At 43.2% G+C, this 22,619-nt stretch overlaps 1 protein-coding gene and 1 long non-coding RNA gene across 3 annotated transcripts in view; both read left to right on the forward strand.

Moving 5' to 3' along the window:
- Positions 1–4,023, forward strand: part of LOC132887652 (uncharacterized) — a 44,438-nt gene extending 40,415 nt beyond the window's left edge. The window contains exon 4 of the long non-coding RNA XR_009654865.1: positions 3,797–4,023. This is a non-coding gene — a long non-coding RNA (uncharacterized LOC132887652). The remainder of the gene's footprint in view (positions 1–3,796) is intronic.
- A 6,484-nt stretch (positions 4,024–10,507) lies between these two features.
- Positions 10,508–18,235, forward strand: gemin7 (gem (nuclear organelle) associated protein 7). 2 transcript variants are annotated; one of them, XM_060922804.1, is made up of 2 exons: positions 10,508–10,552; positions 14,323–18,235. In XM_060922804.1, the coding sequence occupies exon 2, from the start codon at positions 14,323–14,325 to the stop codon at positions 14,734–14,736; it is 414 nt and encodes a 137-aa protein (XP_060778787.1). In that variant the 5' UTR covers positions 10,508–10,552; the 3' UTR covers positions 14,737–18,235. The 2 variants fall into 2 exon arrangements, with proteins under 2 accessions (XP_060778787.1, XP_060778786.1); XM_060922803.1 differs by having other exon boundaries at positions 10,549–10,637.
- The last annotated feature ends 4,384 nt before the right edge of the window (positions 18,236–22,619 follow it).

A 22,619-nucleotide genomic window follows, 5' to 3' on the forward strand; every position in this document is an offset into this window, starting at 1 on the left:
CACAAGCATCGGTCACGCCACCATGATGTCATCCAAAACAATCATCTTGGTTTTTAATGCAGTGCTGCCTGAGGGGTCGAAGGTCATGAGCATTCACTGTTGGTTTTCGGTCTTGTCCCTTCCGTGCAGAGGTTTCTCTGGATTCTCTGAATCTTTTGATGATATTATGGATTGTCGAGGCTGAAATCCCTAAATTCCTTGAAACCGTACATTTAAAGACGTTGTGCTTAAAGTGTTGGACTATTTTCCCACACATTTTTTTACAAAGTAGTGAACCTCACCCCATCCCTGCCTGTGAAGGACTGAGCCTCTGCAGGATGCCCCTTTCATATCCAGCCATGATCATATCACCTGTTACTAATTAACCTGTTTACCTGTGGAGTGCTTTTTTGTTTTTAGCATTCCACAATTTTCCCAGTCTTTTGTTGCTGTCCCAACTTTTTTGCAACGTGTTGCAGGCATTAAATTTAGAATAAATGTATATTTACAAAAAACAACAAAGTTTATCAGTTTGAACATTAAATATCTTGTCTTTGTTTTGTATTCAATCGATTATAGATCAGAAAGGATTTGCAAAATATTTCATTCTGTTTTTATTTACATTTCACACAACATCCCAACTGTTTGGAATCAGGGCTTTGGTTTAAAATGCCTGGCTCCACCCCAATTTAGTTTTAAACAACTGGCTCCACCCCTGATTCAGTTTTTAAAGGCCTGGCTCCACCCCGATTTACTTTTAAAGGCCTGGCTACACCCCTGATTCAGTTTCAGATTAGATTAGATTAGATTAGATTAGATTAGATTAGATTAGATTAGATTAGATTAGATTAGATTAGATTAGATTAGATTAGATTAGATTAGATTAGATTAGATTAGATTAGATTAGATTAGATTAGATTAGATTAGATTAGATTCACTTTATTCATCCCACATCAGGGAAATTCATGTGTTACAGTAGCAAGAAAATGTCAAATAGATAAATAAAAACTGAAATAAAAATTAGACAAACGAAGGATTAAATACAGAGGGCTATTTGTATTATCTACCGTGAAAAAGTATAGAAAAATTGCCTTATTAAAAGGCTCAGAAAAATTGCACATTACAGGTAGACTCTGTATATATACACACATATACATAAATTATATATATATATAAGTATTGCATAAAAATAGTTTAAGGCCTATATTACTGCACATAATAATTGCATCGATGAGAGATGGCAGAGGTAGTAGTGGTGAAGTAGTGCAAATATAACGACAAACAGGTTATTGGTGCTGCGTTACAAGTTGCGGTTGTTCTACAGTCTGGCAGCAGCAGGTATGAATGCCCTGCGGTATCTCTCCTTCTTACACCGTGGGTGTAGCAGTCTACTGCTAAACAAGCTCCACCCTGATTCAGTTTTAAATGTCTGGCTCCACCCCTGATTTAATTTTAAAGGCCTGGCTCCACCCCAATTTAGTTTTAGAGGCCTGGCTCCACCCCTGATTTAATTTTAAAGGCCTGGCTCCACCCCAATTTAGTTTTAGAGGCCTGGCTCCACCCCGATTTAATTTTAAAGGCCTGGCTCCAGCCCTGATTTAATTTTAAAGGCCTGGCTCCACCCCAATTTAGTTTTAGAGGCCTGGCTCCACCCCGATTTAATTTTAAAGGCATGGCTGCACCCCTGACTCAGTTTTAAAGGCCTAGCGCCACCCTAATTCAGTTTTAAATGCCTGGCTCCACCCCTGATTTAATTTTAAAGATCTGGCTCCACCCTGATTCAGTTTTAAATGTCTGGCTCCACCCTGATTCAGTTTTAGAGGCCTGGCTCCACCCCTGATTTAATTGTAAAGGCCTGGCTCCACCCCAATTTAGTTTTAGAGGCCTGGCTCCACCCCTGATTTAATTTTAAAGGCCTGGCTCCACCCCAATTTAGTTTTAGAGGCCTGTCTCCACCCCGATTTAATTTTAAAGACCTGGCTCCACCCCTGACTCAGTTTTAAAGGCCTAGCGCCACCCTAATTCAGTTTTAAATGCCTGGCTCCACCCTGATTCACTTTGAAAGGCCTGACTCCACCCCAATTCACTTCGAAAGACCTGGCTCCACCCAGATTCAGTTTTAAAGGCCTGATTACACCCCTGATTTAATTTTAAATGTCTGGCTCTACCCCAATTTAATATTAAAGTGCTGGCTCCACCCCAATTCAGTTTTAAATGTCTGGCTCCGCCCCTGTTTTAATTTTAAAGGCCTGGCTCCACCCTGATTCAGTTTTAAATGTTTGGCTCCACCCTGATTTAATTTTAACGGACTGGCTCCACCCTGATTCAGTTTTAAAGGCCTGATTACACCCCTGATTTAATTTTTAAACCCCTGTTTTAATTTTAAAGGCCTAGCTCCAAGCTAATTCAGTTTTAAAGGCCTGGCTCCACCCCGATTTAATTTTAAAGACATGGCTCCACCCAGATTCAGTTTTAAAGGCCTGATTACACCCCTGATTTAATTTTAAATGTCTGGTTCCACCCTGATTTTATTTTAAAATGCTGGCTCCACCCTGATTCAGTTTATCACAGCTGCATGATTTTTAATTGACTTGTTATGAACAAATAGCTGTCTGGCTATGATGCACAGTCCTTAGACTCTGTGTATCATTCTGTGTTAAGATTTATCACTCAAGCAAGTAACTCCACCCATCACTGTGCCTTGTATGAAATGGTTGTTTGGTCGTCACTCTTTATGAGAAGACATAAACATTGGTTAATTTTTGTGTACAAAGTGATAATTGGCCAACTTCCTTCTTATATATCTGTTCTTTTAACGCCTAGTACATCTCAGTACAATCTACGGTCAAGTAGCTATACGTAGCTTGTATGATGCTGTGCAGGCAAAATCTGAGTTTGGTAAGACTGCCTTTGCTTGTAGTGCTCAGCATGGAACGAGCTACAGAGACGACTAAAACTTGAGGTTTTTATTTCACTTGTTGATTTCAAAGCTTGTCTTAACCGAGTGTGTCAGTCACTCTGTTCTTGTTTTTAAATTTTCTGTCTGCTTTGTTTGTCTGTTCTTAATGTTTTTTTTTATTGTTTTGTTCTGTGAGTGTGTGTGATGATTGTTATTCTGTTCTTAATTCTGTTTTTGTGTGCTGCCTTCTTGGCCAGGGCTCACTTGTAAAAGAGATTTTAATCTCAATGTGATTTTTTTTATCCCTGGTAAAATAAAGGTTTATTAATAATAATAATAATAATAATAATAATAATAACCTGCAGAGTGGAAGTGTCATGATTCCATGGTTTCTTTTCCAAAACCGAAACCTTGAGTATCAGTTGATTCCCATCTGCTAATTTTTCTTTAAAAACTATTATGCTTTAGAATGGTATTTTTAAAAATAATTCTTATGTGGGATTGGATTTGTTCTTTTTTTCTGATCCACCGTGTTCTACAGCTATCGGTCCAATACTCATCCATGCACAGAGACGAACATCAGATTTTATGTTTGTTCTTTTTCTCAGAACACACACCACACTATCATTGCACAGATATTGCACATACACACTCACTCACTCAGCCTTGGCCACTGCTATCACTTCAGAGTCCACGTGAGCTGCTTCATGGTCACAGCTTTCATTTCTACCTTTTTTTTTTTTGCTTTGCACTTTGAGCTTCATTACGCTGCACATTTCACCTGCTTCAAATCCACTTTCCTTCTCATATCCAAATCTCAACCCGAGAGGGTCGAGGTGACCAAGAACTGACTCGCTTTCTTGTTTCTTTTTTTTCTCACATCTTCTCCACGCTGTTGCTCATCACCTTGACAACCAGGCTTCAGTCAGACTCGGGCTTCAGGCTGGTGTGTGATTCATTACAGGAAGTGGAGGAAAGCTGGAGAAGATTTAAATCATGTTACAGGATCGAATGGATATTAAATGGCTGCCTGAAGCAGATGTGTATGTGAGCACAGTACATTCATAGTGTTCCTTTGTATCCAATGAAAATATATTTAGTCAGAATTATTGGCACCCCATGAAAAATTAGTAAAAATAAATATCTGAAATGAATAACACGCACAGTGAGTGATGTTTTGAGTTTAAACACATGGGGACGCTGTGCGGCTTCAGTTTAAGACAATAAAAAGGTTTTTTTAAAGAACACAATACTTTTCTGCAAAATTATTGATACCCCATTGTCTGGAAACAATAATAACCCAGAGTCTTTTCTTGTGAATTCTGATAAGGATGGCGAGTATCTCGGTCCACTTGTCCATGCACATTTAAATCTTCTTTATTATATTCTCAGGTTGGAGCTCCTCTTCAGTTCACGTTATAAAACCAGAGACTGGCATCATCATGAAGATGCAAAACACATTATTTTGTGTCCTGCAACCATTTCTGTGTTGATTTTGCTGTATATTTGGAGTCATTACCCTGTTATCTATAGCTGAGTTATAACCTCCTGGCAGAGGCAACCAGGTCCTGTTTCACAGCAGAGTGGCAATAATTTTCCACACACATTTTTGAGAGAAAATATTATTATTCAAAAAAAGCTAGAAGAGATTGATACTGATGTTTCAATTTTGTAAAAGTGGAAAACATGAATCATTGTATAATTTATGTTTCATGCAGTAACTTGTGTACGCTCTCATAAAGGGTGCCGATAATTCTGGAGTTGGCTGTAGAGCAAGGCCAGAGGTATTAGTTCAACACTGAACATAAAAGAGAGAAGATATATCATGTATTGATTGGATTACCTGAGGGGCAGATGGTGCTGGTGTTTCTGTTGGAGATCGAGCTCAGGTGTGTCCTCAGACTAAATTACGAGGTCACAGTGACACACACAGCCTTCACCGTTACTGAGGAACCTACAGCACTAAGACACTGCAATCACACACACACACACACACACACACACACACACACACACACACAGAGGACATAAAAACACACCACAGCTCACCACCTGCTGGATGATGGCTTTAAAATCTCATTTAAGACACTCACACATTTACATGAACATTATTTTTGGTCGTCGTGACCATGAAGTGTCGCTCTGCTGAACCCACAGAGGATTAAAACTGAATGTGGAGTTAAATGAGGGTTTAAAGGTCATAGGCAAGGGTCAGAGGTGAAACGTAGAATATCAAATTTATTGTCTAGAAGAACAACCCAAAAAGCAAATTCAATCTTCCTGGTGTCTAATTTGCACCCTAAAATTGAATAAAACGGTTAAAATATACTGTTTTGCCCAATTTCCGAAGGTTTGTTTACATCTCACTTATGCGCACTTTCACCGCCAGGGGGCGTCGCCGTGACGTCATTTAAGGCAAACAGACCGGGAGCAGCTCTGCGTTTACCTGCGAACCGAGCACACGCATACGGACTTTGGTCGTGAGAGGTTGTGTAAAATGTCTGAAAGCGAGAGCGATTTTGAAGTAGGAACTCTCCAAATTGAATATCAAGAGGTGAAACCATATCTGTATGACCCTATGGCCGTTGCGAAGCAATCGGTGAATGTGGCTCACTGGTTTGACCGTGCGGCCTCGGAATCGGACAGCAACTCAGCCGACTCTGATCGCAGTGACCCCGGACCTCAACAAGACTCGCGCCCAAACGATTTATCCTGGTAGTTATAAATTCTTACTTTCATCGTAATACTAAATAAGAGACCTTTTGAAGAATAATTAAACCGCCTCCCTAGTGGATATAGGGAATGATTACTGGACAGCGCGCCGGTAGGCCACATTAGCCTGCCATCCGCGGCATTATACTATTTATAGCCGAGTCTAAAGGCCAATTTATGCTGACAACCCAGTCCTCGCAGATAGCGTCGCAGACAGTGTCTGCATAGCCCCCCCCACCTTCGCAGATGCTCTGCGCACACCTCCCAAAAATTGTGACCACCGCAGAAGCCTCGCAGACAGCGCCGCAGACAAGAGGGCTCTGAATGGTCCACTCTACATCCGCTGTACACGCACTTCCGCTTCCCTACTTTCCCGGTTTGGTTTGTTTTCACGACCGGCATTTTTAAAAACACAAGCGAAGATGGAGCAGCACGAAGAGCGGTTGATCGAGGAAGTACGTACATCTATACGACTCCAGTTCTAGTCATTATAAAAAAAAAAGTTCTAGTCATTATAAGTAACCGGAGGATAAACACTCCACTAACCACACCCACCAACTACTCCTAGCGACTTCGCGCCCCCTTGCGTTGTGCCAGTGAATAACATCGCGCACGCCTATTACTCCCCGCTCAACGATAAATTACAACTGTCTGCGAAAAGCTGTCTGCGAAAGCCTTGTCGCAAGAGCATGCAGAGGCCTTAAGCGAGGAAATATCCCTCTGTCTCATTTCCACAGTGATTGTACAGGATCCCTCAGGATTCTTGACTTGTCAATTGCAAGCAAAAGTAAAAATGTTTCCCTCCAATCTTCTCCTTTTTGCTTGAGCGTTGCTGCTCCGTTTCTTCTTTGACTGCTTGATTTTGTTTCATGCACACAATCCACTCTCTCCGCCTCGTCTCCTCTTCCGGAAAAAGCCAACCCACTTGCTCCGCCTCTTCTCCTTTTTCAGAAAAAGCCAATCCATTCTCTCCGCCTCTTCTCCTCTCTCGGAAAAAGGTAAAAGCTTCTTCCTGAACCGGTCCCGTTGTTACAGTTCACTGCACAGCAATAAGGCATGGGGGGTTTTTCTTTGGAAATTCCTGAACGCACGTCTGCACTCAAGCTGAACGGCAATGCAAATAAACGGAAGTGGCCTCAACTCAAGCGGTTTGTTTGGCTTAAAGGACGTCACGCGGCGAGTGGTCACGAAAATCGCCGAACAGAAATTCGCCGTGATCCGTGCTAACTTATTTTAATTATTATTTATTAACAATACTTCTTGGGACCAGAAGAAAATTACAGAGGGTTTTTTAACATATAAAGTTTCAAATGTGCATAAAATTAAAACCGTTGCCTCTGAGCTTTAACGTCTCCATGAAATGCTTTCAGGCGCAGGAAGTCAAAATGATGCTATTTAATGAAAGTGTTTTTCAGCTGAGGAGGATTTCTCACCTCCACTTTCACCCCTACCTTCACCTCCACCTTCATCTCCACCTTCACCTCCGCCTTCATCTCCGCCTTCATCATGCCATCATCTCCACCTTCATCTCCACCTTCATCTCCACGTTCATCTCCGCCTTCACCACGCCTTCATCTCCACCTTCACCTCCGCCTTCATCTTCACCTTCACCCACACCTTCATCTCCACCTTCATCTCCACCTACATCTCTGCCTTCACCTCCACCTTCATCTCTGCCTTCACCCTGCTTTCATCTATGCCTTCACCCCACCTACATCTCCACCTTCACCTCCACCTTCACCCTGCTTTCATCTATGCCTTCACCCCACCTACATCTCTGCCTTCACCTCCATCTTCACCTCTGCCTTCTTCTTCACCTCCACCTTCACCCATGCCTTCACCTCCACCTTCACCCCACCTTCATCTACGCCTTCAGCCCTGCTTTCACCTCCACCTTCACCCACGCCTTCACCTCTGCCTTCAACCTGCCTTCACTCACGCCTTCACCCCAGCTTCACCCACACCTTCACCCCAGCTTCACCCACACCTTCACCTGCACCTTCACCCTGCCTTCATCCACACCTTCACCCCACTTTCACCCCACCTTCACCCACACCTTCACCTACACCTTCACCCCACCTTCATCTCTGCCTTCACCTCCTCCTTCACCCCGCCTTCATCCACAACTTCACCCCACTTTTACCTCCTCCTTCACCCCCGCCTTCATCCACAACTTCACCCCCACCTTCATCTCCACCTTCACCCCCGCCTTCATCCACAACTTCACCCCACCTTCACCTCCACCCCATCCACACCTTTGCGGACGCTTTCACCCACACCTTCACCTCCGCACCTTCCATGCCTTCACCCACACCTTCACCTCCGCCTTCACCCTGCCTTCACCCATGCCTTCATCTCCACTTTCACCCCACCTTCATCCACACCTTCACCCACACCTTCACCTCCGCCTTAACCCTGCCTTCACCTTCACTCCACTTTCATCTCTGCCTTCACCTCCACCTTCACCCCACCTGTCCTCTTTAACCAGAATGGCTTTTATCCTTGATGATGAGACACCGTGTTTGTTGGAGTTACTGTCTACGTGTTTGAGACGAGGTTGAGTGACAGTGGGGTGTGAAGATGGAATTCTCTATCAGCCTGAAGGAGCAGTGATCCTCTGAGCCAGTCACATGACCGCTGAAAAAGTCACTTGTCTGTGGACTCACACAAACTCCGCCCACTTGCACATGGATGAACAACCATTTATTCTCAGTTCTTAGGGACAGTGTGTAGAAGACACACAGCCAAAAAGACACCGAAAACATGAACCATATTTACTGCTAATAAGCTTCAACTGTCAAAAAAGACACACCCCGGGGGGGCATATACACTCTAGAGAGCATTTAACTGGGCAAACACAAGAGTAGTTCAGGATAAGTTGTCAAAATATTTTAACCATTTTCCCAGAAATTACAAACTATAAAATAAAATAAAAAAGAAAATCTCCAAATAACAGATGATGGTGATTTAATAAATTTAATATTAATTTTTTTTTCATGTGCTATGTGATATTCTGATAAATAATGTGAAATGAAGTTGAAATTATATTATATTCTTCGAATAAGCAGACCACAAAAACATTATGGAAATCAGCACCTCTGTGGTGTGAATTAAAAAGAAATCAGGACTGCAGTAAGGTTTGTGCAGTTCAATATTTTATCAACCAAAACTTAAAAGTATTTTCTCCTTCACCTCCAGTCTATGGTGTAATGGACGCTGGAGAATTGGGGATTTGTTAGGAATTAAAGTCCTGGAGCCTCGAGTTACCAGATACAGGATTATTTATTCAACTTAAATTCTGGGGAAAAACATTTAAGGATTTTTTTTTTTCAAAATGCTGAGATGGGGAGAGTTGGGACAGTTCAATAAGTTACAGGTTTTTTCTTGAGGTTTATAAATATAAAATTGTTTAAAAATGTTTGTTTAAACGTGGGCGTGTCCCTGCATGAGGATTAATCATATTTCATTCCTTCTTGAGAATGGAACTGTTTTGTTGAGTCCGGTTTTGGGTAAACGGACATTTTTCTATCGCTGTACCAGCATTGTGTGTTCATACAGTTCATACGGGACAGTGTTTGGTAATAAATAAAAATCAAACATATAGGCCTCAGTATTTTATTTTTGTCCCATGTCTCCCCTCAGTGTCTCCCTGTAAAAAAAATAATGAGAGTAAAAGTGAATTCTGAAGGCCAGTCTATGTGACAAGCTGAGAAACTAATGTTATGGTAAGAGGGTAAAGTAAATACTCTCTAATGTAATAGAAATGTGACGCGACCTGAAAAGAATTTCACACAATCTACACAAGCTGAGAACTCGTCCCGAGTCTCCCTGATCTCCCCAGCACTGGTCCACATGCTTACAGTGTATGAACCAGTAAGGGCCCTTGAGTCCTCTCAGAAGAGTCTCCGAGTTGTTCCATAGTGCGGGACTGAAACATTTGGTCAGGCAGCTTTTATCTGTTATTCCCCGAGCCGCTGGAACACTGAGGACCTGAGAGCAGCTGGAAGTGTTCAAATCTTTACATGCAAAATTAAAACCTCCCTTTTCAGCCTGGGTTTTGATTAAGTGTGCTTTATAGACATGACATATTTTATTTTACTTATTTCATTATATTTATGTGGTAAAATTTTATTTTATTTTTACATTTTGTCTTGTAATCTATTTTATTGAGTGTTTTAATCTAGTTTTTATTTCACTCATACACTCGCTCTGTCTCATTATGGGCTTACACCCTCAGTCATCGGTAAAGCACTTTGAACTGCAATAACCTGCATTAAAAGTGCAATACAAATCAAATTTGATTGATTGATGGATACCTGTAATTATTATTATTATTATTAGTAGTAGTAACAATAAGCAATACCGGACAATGTGCAATATAAAGTGCAATATCTTTCCTGCTGGGGCGGCACGGTGGTGTAGTGGTTAGCGCTGTCGCCTCACAGCAAGAAGGTCCGGGTTCGAGCCCCGTGGCCAGCGAGGGCCTTTCTGTGTGGAGTTTGCATGTTCTCCCCGTGTCCGCGTGGGTTTCCTCCGGGTGCTCCGGTTTCCCCCACAGTCCAAAGACATGCAGGTTAGGTTAACTGGTGACTCTAAATTGAGCGTAGGTGTGAATGTGAGTGTGAATGGTTGTCTGTGTCTATGTGTCAGCCCTGTGATGACCTGGCGACTTGTCCAGGGTGAACCCCGCCTTTCACCCGTAGTCAGCTGGGATAGGATCCAGCTCGCCTGCGACCCTGTAGAACAGGATAAAGCGGCTACAGATAATGAGATGAGATAATGAGATGAGATAATGGATGGACGGACGTTTTTAGGAAGCATGCAGACTCCCACTTTTCACCAGCAGGTGGCGATAATGAGCCAATCTGCTGTTACAAACCCATAAACCTTAAAGAAGAGGAAGGAGGAGACGTCATATCCGTTTCCGGTTTAAAAGCGGGAGGGTGTTTAAGTACAGATCCGGTGAGTAACAAATACAGAGGTGATGGGCGAGGAGTTGAATAATTACTCACAATAACTCAACTTAATAATGCAGTAAGAAAGTGAGGTGAGTCTCCTCCAGGGGAGGATGGGATCTGTTATTCTATGTTAGAGAACCTAACTGATAAAGGAAAGGAAGTTCTATTGGGTCTTTACAATGGGGTCTGGACAGAGGGAATAATACCAAAAGTATGGAAAGAATCTATAATTATCTCTATTAGAAAGCCTGGGAAAGACCCAGAGATCCCTAGCAACTACAGACCAACAGCACGAACATCTCAGATGGGGAAAACAATGGAAAGAATAATAAATAACAGGCTGATATATACAGTTGAGGCTAAAGGACTGATATAAAATGATCCGAGTGGTTTTAGAAGAGGCAGAGGCACCATGGACCCTTTAGTATATTTAGAGGACACCATAAGAAGAGCCCATGTGAATAAGGAATCAGTTGTGGCTGTGTTTTTTGATATTGAGAAGGCGTATGACATGATGTGGAAGGAGGGCCTTTTGATTAAGTTAAATCATATGGGAGTCAAGGGACGAGTTTTCACATGGGTTAAGGAATTCTTATCAGGTAGAACAATAAAGGTGAGGATTAACGGAGTGACAAGTGAGCGGTATCGGGTAGAAAATGGTGTCCTACAAGGGAGCATTATCCGTCCTTTACTGTTCTCCATTATGATAAATGACATGTTTAAGGAAGTGGAGAATTTTGTGGATGTAGCATTGTTTGCAGATGATGGTGCTTTATGGAAAAGAGGGAGAAATGTTGAATTTGTGGTGAGTAAGATACAGCAAGCAGTTGACGTAGTGAATAAATGGTCCAATAGATGGGGTTTTAGGATCTCTATTGACAAAACTAAAATAATGGTTTTCTCAAGAAAGAAAATGGTTAAGGATATAAAAGTGAATCTCTCTGCTAATGAATTGGAAAGGGTCGACTCCTTTAAATACCTGGGCTTATGGTTTGACCAAAGATTAACGTGGGCAGTGCATATACAAAAAATGATTGATAAATGCAAGAAAGTAATAAATGTAATGAGATGTCTATGCGGAGTGGAGTGGGGAGCAAGCAGACATGCTTTAAGAACAATTTATACAGGTTTGATTAGGCCTGTGCTTGACTATGGAAGTGTAATATATGGGTCTGCAGCCAAAACACTGCGGAATAAGTTGGATGTGATCCAAAATCAAGCATTAAGGTTATGCTGTGGTGCTGTTAAAACTACTCCAGTGTCAGCTATCCAGGTGGAGATGGGAGAAATGCCTCTTCGTCTTAGAAGAGAACAGTTAGCCATTGTGTATTGGGCAAATGTAAAGGGTCATAATGAAAATCATATGAGTCAACCAGTCCTGAGGCAATGTCAAGAGCGTGGAAATGCCCAAGTGAGAAGTTTTGGTTGGGTGATTAATGATAAAGTTAATGAGATGGAGTTTACTGAATTAAAGATCAGTCCTACTGTGCCTATCCCAGCTGTTCCACCATGGGTCTTTAAAGAGGTATCCATTGACCTGGGGTTATTAGAGGAGATGCAAGAGAGTAACATGGACAAATTAAGGGTTCAGAGCTATCTTATGGAGACGTATAGAGAGGATATAACTCTATACACAGATGCCTCTAAAATGGCTGGTAAAAGAGTTGGGGTTGCTTTTGTTATCCCAAAGTTAAAAGTCAAAGTAGGAAAAAGAATCAATGATGATCCAGCGGTTTATACAGCGGAGTTGGTTGCTGTGTGGCGAGCCCTGCTATGGGTGGAAGTTAACAGGCCAAGGAAGGCAGTAATTGCTTCAGACTCCAGCTCAGCTTTGATTAGCATGAGAACGTCCCAGTCAAAATCAAGGCAGGACATTGTGTATGAAATATTACAAGTTGCAAATGATCTGTTAAAGACAGGAGTTAAGATAACTCTTGTATGGGTTCCAGCTCATATAGGAGTTGGAGGGAATGAGATGGCAGATAAATGCGCTAAACAAGCAGCTGGAAATCCCAGCATAGATATTGAAGTTGCTTACAGCAAGGCAGAAATTAAAAGTATGGTTAAAAACATAGTTAAGGGAAAATGGCAAACATTATGAGACAATGGCCAGACTGGGAGACAGTTTTATTATATCCAGAACAAAGTGGGAAAGAGCAGAAACACCAACAGAAGTAAGGAAGAGGAGGATGCTTTTTCCAGAATGAGGTTTGGACACATGATTAAACAGTTCCTTGGTGATGATAAAAAAGCATGCAGATGGAAACTGTGATTTCTGCGGCAGCCCGGAGTCTACAGAGCAGGTTATTTTGCAATGTCCTAAATACCAGGAAGAAAGACAAAGATTAATTTTACAGTTGAAAGGGAAACAATTAGTGTTAAACTTGGAGGACATTCTGCAAAGAAGTACAGGTGAAATCTGCTTCAAATATGTATTTAGCTTCTTAAGGAACAGGTCGAATTCAAAGAATTGTGGTGTTTTTTTTGTTTTTAAACTCCAGTATCACCCCAGTCCAGCTGGTGGCGGTAATGCACCATTGAAGCGAGTTGCCAACCGCCATCAAACCGAAAGAAGAACAAATACAGATTTACACCGAGTTTCTCTCTCTCTCTCACTCTGTCTGTCTCTCTCTCACTCCCTCCCTCTCTCTCTCTCACTCACACACTCTCTCACACTCTCACTCTGTCTCTCTCTCACACACACACTCTCTCTCACTCACACACTGTCTGTCTCTCTCTGTCTCTCCCTCTCTCTCTCTCTCACACACACTCTCACACTCTGTCTGTCTCTCTCTCTCTCACTCACTCTCTCTCACTCACACTGTCTCTCTCTCGCACACACTCTCTCTCACACTGTCTGTCTCTCTCTCACTCACTCACACTCTCTCACTCACACTCTGTCTCTCTCACTCACTCACTCTGTCTCTCTCTCACTCTGTCTCTCTCTCTCACACACACACACACACACTCTCTCTCTCACTCACACTCTGTCTGTCTCTCTCTCTCTCTCTCCCTCTCTCTCTCACTCACACTCTGTCTCTCTCTCTCACTCACTCACTCACTCACTCACACTCTCTCTCTCACACACTCTGTCTCTCTCTCTGTCTCTCCCTCTCTCTCACTCACACTCTCTCACTCTGTCTCTCTCTCTCACACTGTCTGTCTCTCTCTCTCTCACACACTGTCTGTCTCTCTCTCACTCACTCTGTCTCTCTCTCTCACACTCTCTCACTCTCTCTCACACACACTCTCACTCACACTCTCTTTCTCTCTCACTCACTCTCTCTCTCACACTCACACTCTCTCACACTCTGTCTCTCTCTCTCACACTGTCTGTCTCTCTCTCTCTCACACTGTCTGTCTCTCTCTCACTCACTCTGTCTCTCTCTCTCACACTCTCTCACTCTCTCTCACACACTCTCACTCACACTCTCTTTCTCTCTCACTCACTCTCTCTCTCACACTCACACTCTCTCACACTCTGTCTCTCTCTCTCTCACTCTGTCTCTCTCTCTGACTCTCTCTCTCTCTCTCTCTCTCTCTCTCTCTCTCACACACACACACACACTCTGTGTCTCTCTCTCTGACACTCTCACACACACTGTGTGTGTCTCTCTCTCTCTGTGAGATAATTTCTGATCAGTTTGTTTTTACTGAAAAGTCATTGCTGTTTTCTCACTGCGATTTCTCGAAGTGTTTAGTTTGTTGTTGTTTCCTCTATAAACCCGAGGTGTGTGTCCTGCTAAAGTACTCTGTTATTATCTCTGATTACAGATGAAACCTGAGAGAATCGAGATGAAGAACCTGGTGAGTGTGTTGCGCTTGCCCAGAGGTCCGGACCCCGACGGTCGTGGGTTTGACCCCACCTCACCCCGGTACATTGCCCTGTGTCCCTCATCCATCCCGGCGTCCACAGCAAGCAGCGCTGACCTCAAGACCATCGAGCAAGAGCAGAGATTACGCTCAGAACTGCGAGAACGTTTCCTCAGGACTCTCATAGCCATGACAGACAAACAGGTTCACTTCAGGATGTACGAAAAAGTTCAAGTGCGGGCCAAATTCAGAGCCTCGGACATCGACGTGCTGAACTTTCAGGTTTCTGATCTGCAAACACCTCTAGGTGTTCAGAAGGAGGCGTTACTCAGGTGTCAGGATGTGATCTCCTGCTCCTTTAGCCTGAGTCTGTGAACGTTAGAGAGTTCTATTAAACTGGAAGGTTGTGTTTATCTCAGTGTTTGTGTCCAGTGTAATTTAAAATAAAAGTGCATATGCAGTACCAGTTTGTGCCACAAGAGGGAGCCATAACTGTACCTTTAATTTTTTGTTTTAATCAGTAAAGGTTTCAGTCTGATCTGCTCTTAAAGTAACGAGTGCCCTTTCGCGCTCCCTCACCTGCGCGCGCTCCCTCACCTGCCTCCCTCACCTGCGCGCTCCCTCACCTGCCTGCCTCACCTGCGCGCTCCCTCACCTGCCTGCCTCACCTGCGCGCTCCCTCACCTGCCTGCCTCACCTGTGCGCTCCCTCACCTGCCTGCCTCACCTGTGCGCTCCCTCACCTGCCTGCCTCACCTGCGCGCTCCCTCACCTGCCTGCCTCACCTGCGCGCTCCCTCACCTGCCTGCCTCACCTGCGCGCGCTCCCTCACCTGCCTCCCTCACCTGCGCGCTCCCTCACCTGCCTGCCTCACCTGTGCGCTCCCTCACCTGCCTGCCTCACCTGTGCGCTCCCTCACCTGCCTGCCTCACCTGCGCGCTCCCTCACCTGCCTGCCTCACCTGCGCGCTCCCTCACCTGCCTGCCTCCCCTGTGCGCTTCACCTCCATCTGGAGGATTTAAAAGCGGCGTTCACTCAGCGCACGTCAGAGCTGAAACATCTGCGTCTGTCAGGTTTCAGTCGGAGTGTGAAATGTTGAGATTTCATGTGCAGCGACGTTAAAAACCCTGACGAGCTTCGTCTCTCTCTTCAGCTTTCTGCTGTTGTCGTGATTGTTGTCATGAGCTGCAACTCAAAACTGGAAACATGAAGTGCTGAGAGAACTCCTGAGAAATGTGTGCTGGAGCCCAGAGCCTCCTGAAAACAGAAACTTCACCGTCTTGGTGTCCACGTGTCTCATCATGAAGTGACTTAAACTCCGACACAAAAGGGGTCTGTGAGGAATCATCAGAGTGTTCGAGCCTCTGCATTCAGAAGGGACCTTTCTCTTAGGAAGCTTCTCTGAAACGGAGTCCTTTAGTTGTAGGATTTCGACACGTAACCGAAAGAACGTCTGTGAGTGAAATGGAAGAATCTCAGGTTCTAACGCAAATCATTTTCCTTTACTGTATGAAACTAATCCAAATGTACCGACTTGGTTACACCCTTACAGGTTCTGTGGAGGACCGTGAAATAGGGCTTTCCTTTCAGACACGGTTCCAATTAGACCCTTTGAGAAGACTTTTACATATCATTTAAAAAGTACCAGTAGAGCCATATAAGTTTCCCCTGTTACAAAGTGTTTCAATCAGATCCCTTCATAATATCTAGAACTTGTCTTCAAAAATAGGGTTCTTCAAGCCTTCTTTAAGGGTTTGTTAGATAATTAAAAGGTTCTGCTTGGAACCCTGATGGTTGTCCAAAGAACCCATGACTAAACCTTTCAGCTAAGTGTGTAGCTGGACTGTACTCAGCTGCAGATCTTCTTGGAAAAAGGTTAAATCTAGTCCACTGGTTCTTTGGGTGCCAGTCTGGGGGAAAAACTTAAAGGTTCTGTGTAGAACCCTGTAACAAAGGTTTTTCATATAAATGTCCCTACTTATCTGAAGAACCCTTGAGGAACTTAAATGTTCTTTTCTTCTTTGGGAGAAACCTTATAGAACCCTGTAACTGAAGATTATTCGTTTAGGGAGGATTTTAAGTGGAACTTGTGTAGAACTGCTTGCTGTACACAGAACCCTAAAGGAACCTTCCTGTTAAAGTGTGGTATCGAGTGTGATGTCAGAGGTCAGAATCGGTGCACGCAGGACTGCGGTGATTCAGAAGGAAGGAGCATCGGAGTGAAGGTTCTCCTGTCTGATATTAATGGTGCTTTCACTGATGATGGAGATGCAGGCAGAGGAACGTCTCTAAGATCCAATCATCCTAAAAGGGTTCAGCTTTGGGTTTTAATACAAAAAAAATCTAATCAGGAAATCCAGAAGGACACACAATGATAATTGTCTTGATTGAGTCGTGCTCTGGGTTCTGTCTCACACACTGACTAGTTGAGGAGGTTCGGTTCCTGAGGGAAGTCACTCAAAACTTAAATTATCAAAATGACAAAAAATAACTTGGATTTTATTTAACTTTAAAAAGTTAGTTTTCAGCATTTAAGGTGATAAGGTCTTCAGCCTGGTTCCTCAGGGGCGTCAGGAGAACCAGCTGATTTCAGGAAGATGTTCCACACTGATGTCATCTGGGTTCTGGATTCTCTAAAGTGTTTTTTTTTTTTTTGTTCCTGAGTGGTTTGCCTGCAGCTGAGAGATTTGTGGTGTAAAAAGTGTGTGTGTGTGTTTGGATGGTACAGGGAATCTGCCCTGGCCAACAGGAAGTACATTCCAGTGCATCCTGTTTGTGGTCATCTCTGTCTTCCTGCCCGGAGCAGAACCGTGTCTGTGATAACCTACAATAATACATCAGCACTGGCACTTCATCACGACACGACACACTGACCTCAGATCAGACCCCAGGCACTTAATCACCACCTGCTGCAGCGTGGGCGTGGGCGTGTCCACCCTGATGCAGATAAAGTTGACTGAAGATGAAAGAGTGAATCATTTCAAGAGAAACTTGTGTAAAGGGCCATTTCAGTGTGTTTACACTCTGAGGGTGAAAAGGTCACAGGGAGAACCTGTAAGCCCTAGAACCGGGTTCTACTGTCACCTCAACTGAACCCTGAACTATACAGAGAACCCACTGAAGAACCCAGTGATCTCACAGCGTGCTGCAGATGAGGGTGATGTTTTGTGATTTTGGAGATTTCAAGCTCCTTTTCTGTGGAGGGAACGGCACAGTGTTCAAAACACAAGCATACATTTAATTAATAATAATAATCTTTGCATTTTTGAAACATTTTTCCATCCAGTTTATGGACACTGAATAAATGATTTAAACATTTCATCAATCTCTCTCTCTCTCTCTCTCTCTCTCTCTCTCTCCTCTCTCATGTCAAATCGTTTTTTCAGCTCTCTGTGTCGGAAGCTCTGATGTGGATGTCTTGGTGTCCTGTACGTTCTCCAAGTTTACAGATAAATGAGATGAATGTATCGTTGTGTACCGGTGGGCGGCACGGTGGTGTAGTGGTTAGCGCTGTCGCCTCACAGCAAGAAGGTCCGGGTTCGAGCCCCGGGGCCGGCGAGGGCCTTTCTGTGTGGAGTTTGCATGTTCTCCCCGTGTCCGCGTGGGTTTCCTCCGGGTGCTCCGGTTTCCCCCACAGTCCAAAGACATGCAGTTAGGTTGACGTGGGGCGGCCTTGGGCTGAGGTGCCCTTGAGCGAGGTACCGAACCCCTGACTGCTCCCCGGGCGCTCTGGTGTGGCTGCCCACTGCTCTGGGTGTGTGTGTGTGTGTGTGTGTGTGTGTTTTCACTGCTTCAGATGGGTTAAATGCAGAGGATGAATCTCACTGTGCTTGAAGTGTGCATGTGATGAATAAAGGTTTCTTCTTTCTTTAAAATCCAGGTGTGAGTTATTTCCCAGATGCTCTGCTGCACTCAGACATCAGCTGATTTTGTAGCATTATCTAATCATTATTTATAGTCAGTGTTTGGTATATTGAGAACAGTGGACTCCTGATCCCTCAAACTGGACCTCTCAGATATCACTCATCAGACTGGACCACTTGGACTGTATTTCTCAGGTTGGGCCAGTCAGATTAGACCTCTCAAATATCACATCCCAGATTTCCGCTCTCATACTGGACCTCTGAGATTAGAGTGCTTAGATGGAACCTGATTGATTGGACCCCTCATGTTGGACCTCCCTGATATCACGTCTCAGATTGGACCTCTCATGTTGGACCCATTTGAAAGGGCAGAAATGTGGCATGAAGACAGTGGTGTTTGGATTGGATGGAGGAACGTGGCTCCATGTCTTGGCCGTGTTTACAGATCTGTGCCCGTTCTGAGTCACTGAGTCACCTTCCGCTGGCTCGTTTGTTTTACTCGCTTTCGGGGAATGTTGGATCAGATCCAGTGATTGTGAGGACACGGGTTCATGTAGGAAACTGACTGAGAGAGAGAACAAAGACGAGGCCTTCATCGTTCATCTGCTCCAAACATGCGGAGGAGCCGAACTCATCATGAATCGTCTCCTTCAGAGACACATCAGGGATTTGACCATAAACACGTATGATTTATTTCAGGTTCTGTGCGTGATGCGGCTCAAGCAGGTCTTTAGTCTCGATCATATGCTCATATCATCCTACTGCCTCATGCTCGCATCACACTAATGATAATGTTCAGTGGAAATCACGGAACAGTCACGCGTTTCTTTCATTACATCACAGAGAAATGTTTAAGTGGAACAGGATCTTTAGGAAATAAACCTGGATTTTGGAGATTTATTTAAAACTGTGAAGCATTACACAACATTGTTGGTGATTATTTAATAATAATTTTGCCCTGTATGTGTGTGTTTAAAGGCGGCCAGAATGAAAAATGAAAATATTTTTGGCAGTGAAATGATGGATGAACGTTGTACAGTTCAAATACGAAGGAAAGAGGCAGGTTAGATTTTTGTTATTGTCCTGATGGACTTGGAGTCCAAATGAGTCAGAACTTATGTGATGGGTGTGTGTGTGTGTGTGTGTAGATGAGGTGTTTATTGTAACGGTGTTTTCTGTAATTAAAGTGATGACCAAACATCTGTATTTAATCTACTATTGATCTGCTTTATCGCTCAGCGTCCCGGCTGTCGGCCCTAACCGTAAATCCTTGTCAGAAATTTCCACGCGGTCCAGCACCAGCGGTGACAGGACGAGACTCGGGTGGGTCTCGGTGTCTAGACCAGAAGAGCACCGCAGGAAGACGCTGTAATTAGCAGTGATGTTTGATATCTGCAGTTTATCTACATCAAAGCTGAGGTTCTCTCTGTGTTCCCCGCTGGGACAAAACACAGGAAGATGATGATAACGAGAGCTCAAGCCATGGTTTAGTTCTTTATAATGGCTGGGAGATGTTTCCCAGCGTCCCACGCCTGGGCCACACCTACAGGATGACAGGGACAGTACGACATCAGACGTTATCAGACGTCATTAGCCATTATCGGATGTTAATGCAGCGTGACGTTCAGCAGACGGGACATGTGAAGATTTTTTTAAACAGAAAGAACCCACTTTAATGAACTGGTGCTTTAATATTTGTTTGTGATTCAGATCATGGGTTCGAATTTGGAGTAAAACAGCTGTTTCAAAATACACAGTTTATAGTTGAGTGTAAAAGTTTGTACACCCATGTTACAATATGATTGGCATTTAATTGTGTTATCACAAATAGCAAAAAAAACCTTAGCAAAGTATAGTCATTTATTATTATTATTATTACTGACTAACAGTGAGTTATTGAATACATTTTTATAAATTTCTCCTAATTTCAAGATTAAAATTATTTCCACTTGGGGAACATTTTGCTAATTTCAAACATTTTCTTGAAAGAAGCAAAAATTAAAAAGAACAGCTTTGAGCTTAAAATTAGTAAAAATTCAAAGAATAGACTTAATAATCATATATAAATATAAACATAAATCTACTACTATTCAAGGTGTTTTGCATGTTGAGATATTTATACTACTGAAAATGATGTTTTAATGTAGAACCTTCTGCTTTTCATTCTGCTTGGGATGTTCTCAGCTCTCCCTGAGGTCTCTTTATCTTCTTCTCCACATCAGTGTTTCAGGTTCAGGGTGTGTGAGAGCTGTTTTCCTGATTCTCACAAAGTCTTAAATAAGACTTGAACAAAGTTATTAGACATTAATGAAGAAAATATTCAGATCAAGAAAGTACAGCATGTGGGGGGGGGTGTAAACTTTTGAGTTCGTTAATAAAGAGAGTCTGAGACAGAGTTGGTGTGAAATATAAGGTGTGTTTAGGTACTTAGTGAGCATGGGAGGGGCTACAAACTCTTGCCTTGAACCCTGTTTTAGAAAGAGGGTCGACTCCTTCAGGTGTGAGTGTCAATAAGAGACGGAGGTCATGTGACGGGCTTTAAACTCATCTTTCTGTAACGTTTCCAAGCGCTGGTGATGTTATAGTGACACGCAGGTCGTCTCTGTGTGATAAATCTACGATTCCCAACTTCACATGGCGAGAAAAAAATCACTCGTTTTCGGTCCTGTTCCGTATTTAGTGAAAATAACAAACGGCTGGTTTTAGTGCGACGAAGTGATGATGTGGGAAACAGAGTCGGACCGAGCTGAGCTTCATTTACAATGTCAGTGCAGATTGACACTGAAGAATCACTCCTGTATTGTTATGTATTAAAATAATAATAATAATAATAATGTTTTCTGATCATCCTGAAAAGAACTTGAACTTGTGGACGTTGAAATCCAGCCAACGGTCGACAAATATGAAGCTCATGGAAAGTTGAGTCGTCATTTTTATTCCATATCTCTGTGACCTCACTCACGGGGTTCTGAGGGACTTTCAGGTCTGACAGGCAGACAATGAGTCTCGTACCAGTCTCACCATAATAATGCCCTAATTGGACAAAAACAGGAAGTAGACAAGCAATATCTATCGAGTGGTTTCCTCTTTAAACTCCATTTGTTTTGAGCTGCCAACCTACAGCAGGACACTAAACAACATTCCTGCTGCGCAGCTATCGCTGAGGAAGTTTAATATCAAAACAGAGTTCAGAGCTGCTCACACATTCCACTTCCACTGAAACGATCAGGGCCACGCAGAGGGTCAGGGCCAAAACTGACTTCTGTCTGGACAAATTAGGAGAAAATCTTAAAAATCCATGTTCTGGTCTTCATTTTTTTTTGTCTTAAAGCAGCTCTGAGCAGGGCCGGAGTGGGCCCTGTTTTCAGTCCGGGAGTTTAATTCACATTCAGGCCACTTTGAAACGGAGGAGGAATTTGAGTACATTAAAAAAGATAAAACAAATAGCTGTTCTTTCACAATGCTTTTTATTTGGTTTAAATTCAGGTAAACTTCACTTCACTTCACTTTAACAATATAGGTTCTCGCGTGCATTTGAACCAATGCTTGTGCATTACATGCCGCATACGCCTCGAAAATAATGGCAAATCAACAATGCTGGGTACTCAGCAACCGGCAGATAAAGCGTGAGGGCGCATTAGGCAACTCAAAAATGGTTAAATGAAATGTAGGCTAAAGCAAGTGTTCGATTCTGCTTAGAATATCGGCATACGCATACACCTCTTCTAAGTTATATATTTAACAACAATTATTTAACATCAAATATGACTTCTAGGCCTGTGTGTTCATAACCACAATGTGCGCACGCCTGTGGAAATGCACGGTGTGACAGCGAGATGAAATAGGCTGGATGAGGAAATAACGCGCAACAGCACATTTGGGACCTGTTCATCTAAAATTGTTAATAACTGGGATGTAAAGCAATGTCCGGTTCTTCTTAGAATTAAGACATACACCACATCTATACCGTGTAAATTGCGAGATTTCACATGACATCAAAAAGCTGAATTGACATCGCAAACTATCGACACATTATAGGCCTAGCATAGACTGATAAAATCGACAAACAGGGTTATCATACTCCATATCTTTCGTAACCTACATATCTGTCAATTTGGCACATTTTGCTGCCACCTCCTTCCTTTTTTTAAGCTCCGCCCTTTCGGTTCCACCTGGCCTCTTTCTGCCCTCCATCACTGACGCGCGCTGTTTCACGCCAATGTTGTTTAAGTTCCCCACAATACAGAGGAGGAGTCTTGGACCAAACCAACTGCAATAGAGGGGAGGGGAGAATTTCCTTATTTGGTAGCGCCTATTTAATCTGCTGCGATGCTGTCGGCGTCTGGGCTGCCATGTGAAAATGCAGAGTGCAGTTGAATTGATGATTAATGCAAGA

Source organism: Neoarius graeffei, chromosome 6 (genome assembly GCF_027579695.1).
Source record: "Neoarius graeffei isolate fNeoGra1 chromosome 6, fNeoGra1.pri, whole genome shotgun sequence".
NCBI classification, from domain to species: domain Eukaryota; kingdom Metazoa; phylum Chordata; class Actinopteri; order Siluriformes; family Ariidae; genus Neoarius; species Neoarius graeffei.

Coding starts and splice junctions, on each gene's coding strand:
- gemin7 (XM_060922804.1), top strand. CDS start 14,323: ATGAAACCTGAGAGAATCGAGATGAAGAACCTGGTGAGTGTGTTGCGC.